Source organism: Zea mays, chromosome 5, assembly GCF_902167145.1.
Source record: "Zea mays cultivar B73 chromosome 5, Zm-B73-REFERENCE-NAM-5.0, whole genome shotgun sequence".
Lineage (NCBI taxonomy): Eukaryota > Viridiplantae > Streptophyta > Magnoliopsida > Poales > Poaceae > Zea > Zea mays.
The window spans coordinates 128,219,223-128,222,108 of NC_050100.1; the positions used below are offsets into that span (position 1 = coordinate 128,219,223).

Sequence of the window (2,886 nt, forward strand, 5' to 3'; positions counted from 1 at the left end):
AGGAACCAGACGTCCACCACCTGATCCAAGACAACAACCAGGACAAGAGCCATCCCGGTGGCTTTACTGCTACAGGGGCTCGGATCACCCCCTCTCAACAACTACGACAACCCTTATACTCATGGGCTCCCTCCTTGCGGCTATAAAAGGAGGAGTCTAGGGTCCCCATGGAGATAGAGGACAACACTTCACAGTTTACCCTCTACTTTTGATATTGGCACTAGTCTCAATTACTCACAGAAGAATTGGGATCCACTCCCTCTCTCGACCAGATTGTACCCCTACTACGATCACATACATACAAGATAATATAAGTCTCATCGTTTTTGCTGGAAGTAGAGTCTTTTATGCCCGAATCAGGATAAATCTTATGTCTTCTTGTATTACCCATGTAGACCAGAACACGTAGCACAAATTCACTGGTTGGTTAGAATACTCCGATCAAAACACGAACACTTTATTTTTATTCATTTTTATACTAAATTTAATTAAGCACTCAAATTTATTGTGAAGATCCATCACCGCCCCTAATAGCATAGCTCGAAGTTCTTTGCAATTTTAACTTATACGCTGATGGTTACTACCGCCCGATCATCGAAGATCCGGAGGTGCCGTAATCCGAGGGATCGCAATCCATCGTCGAGTTGTACACCGCCGAGAGCGAGATGAACACCTCGTCCATGGCCGGTCGCGCCCGGGGCTCCATCGCCACGCACCGCAGCGCCAGAGCAGCCATGGAGAGCGCGAGGTCCATCGGGAAGTCGCCATGTAGGCGCGGGTCCATGAACGCGCGCACCTTGGCGCGGTCCATGTCCTCGCCGCCGTCCGCCACCAGCGCCTCCTCCGCGGACTCGCACAGCAGGATTTCCTCGCCCGTGCCGGCATCCGCGAACCCGGCCTCCTTCCCGGACAACAGCTCGAGGAGGACGACCCCGAAGGCGAACACATCGAGCTTGGGCGTGATGAGTCCGTCCTCAAGGTACTCGGGAGCGAGGTACCCTTGCGTGCCCACGACGTGGCCCGTGAGCTGCGCGCCGCCGTGGGCCGCGGTGACCGCGCGCGCCAGCCCGAAGCCCGACACTTTGGCGCGGAGGTCGGCGTCGAGGAGGACGTTGCTGCTCTTGAGGTTTTTGTGCACGCACGGCGGGTTCGTGTAGTGGTGGAGGTAGTTGAGCCCGTCGGCGATATCGAACGCCACCTGCACGCGCTGCCTCCACCGGAGGGTGTTGCTGCCGCTGCAGCTGCCGCTGCCGCCGTGGATCCAGTCGCTGAGCGCGCCGTTCTCCGCAAACTCGAAGACGAGGTAGGTGTCGCCGCGGTGGACGCAGAGGCCGGAGAGGCGGACGAGGCAGGAGTGGTTGACGCGCATCAGGATGCCGACCTCGCCGCTCACGTCGCCGGCCAACCGCTTCACCGCCGCCGCGTCGCCGTTGATGACGGCCCGGTACACCGACGTGCCCGGCACCTGATGCTCCTCCGCGAACCCCGCGGTGGCCTTCTCCAGCTCCGAGTACTTGTACACCGTCAGCGACTCTACGGCCCCGCGCACGTCGCTGGCGACCAGCGACCAGGCCGCGGAGGACATCGAAGAGGTGGTCGTATTAGTTATCTTCTTCCCCGACGCCAGCGCGCCGTAATCCGCCGACGATGACACGTCGATAACCACCTTGCTGCCTTGGCGGACACTTTCCCCGACCGGGAGCCGCTGCCGCCGCCTGGCCCGTAAGAAGAGCAGGCCCAGAATTCCTGCCAACGCAAGCGCGCCGCAGCCGAGGCCGACACCAAAGCCGACCAACTTCCCGCTACCCGACCGACCCGACGGCGCGGGCGCGGGCTGCGGCGGGGTCGGGGCCGGCGGCGGCGCCGTGGACGCGAGCATGTCCAGCGTGGGCGCGGTCTTGAGCGGGATGAGCAGCGTGGTGAAGGGGAATATGATATCGTCGGCAGTGAGGCTATTGGCGTCGAGCACGGCCTGCGGATCGGCGCGGAACCTGGCGGCGATGGAGGTCACGTCGTCGCCCCACATGATGAGGTAGGAGAGCAGGTACTTGAACCCCTTGGCGGCCTGCGCGGGCGAGGGGCACGCGCAGCGGAGCGGCACGGTGAGGTTGTTCCCGGCGACCAGGCCGCGGCTGTCGTGGAGCGGGTTGTGCGCGATGAGCGCCTGACAGGTAGTGAGGCCCTGGTAGGTGATGTTGGCGATGATGAAGTAGGTCTCGCCGCGGAACTGGATGGTATAGGAGGAGTTGTGCTGGTAGTAGCCGCCGGGCGTGCAGGCGCAGGGGACGGGGACCAGGACGAGGCTGGAGGGCGCGAGCGGGGACACCGACGGGACGGCGTTGGCGGCGGCCGTGGCGGAGACGGAGGAGTTGAGGAGGTAGGAGATGGAGACCGGCGTGTTGTAGTAGGTCGGGGAGGAGCGGAAGATGAGGTAGGAGTCGCAGGCTGGAGTGGAGGCGGTGGTAGCGTTGCAGGTGTAGCCGAGGACGGAGCTGGCGTTGGTGGCATAGCAAGCGTTCTGCTTGTTGGCCTCGTACTCCTGCTGCGCGCGCGCCGGCGCCGCGCCGGCGAGGAGGAGGACGAGGAGCGCGAGCGCTACCGCTTGGAGCTCCGTCTGAGGTGGGGAAGCCATCATCTGCTTGGGGGACTGAGCGGCGGCTTCAGTGGGTATGTGACGACCGCGGCGGAGGGGCAGTCGCCCCAGCCAGGTCAACACGTCCCACAGAGTCAACACCGTCGTGCTTCTTTAATGTCTAATCATTTACTCGGCACATGCATGGGAGCTAACTGATGTTGACAAACAATTGACTAAGGATGACAAGGAGATGAAAGAATTTTTTTCTAATAGCTCGCGCTAAGGTTACTATTCTATGGAGTGGAGGGATC

The 2,886-nt window shown here is 61.4% G+C and overlaps 1 protein-coding gene across 1 annotated transcript; it reads right to left on the reverse strand.

Annotated features, from left to right (window-relative positions):
* Window positions 1–364: 364 nt before the first annotated feature.
* On the reverse strand, window positions 365–2,644 carry LOC100281550 (protein kinase). Its single transcript, NM_001154469.2, has one exon. It carries the CDS (start codon window positions 2,633–2,635, stop codon window positions 581–583), a length of 2,055 nt encoding a protein of 684 aa, NP_001147941.2. The 5' UTR covers window positions 2,636–2,644; the 3' UTR covers window positions 365–580.
* Between the last annotated feature and the right edge of the window lie 242 nt (window positions 2,645–2,886).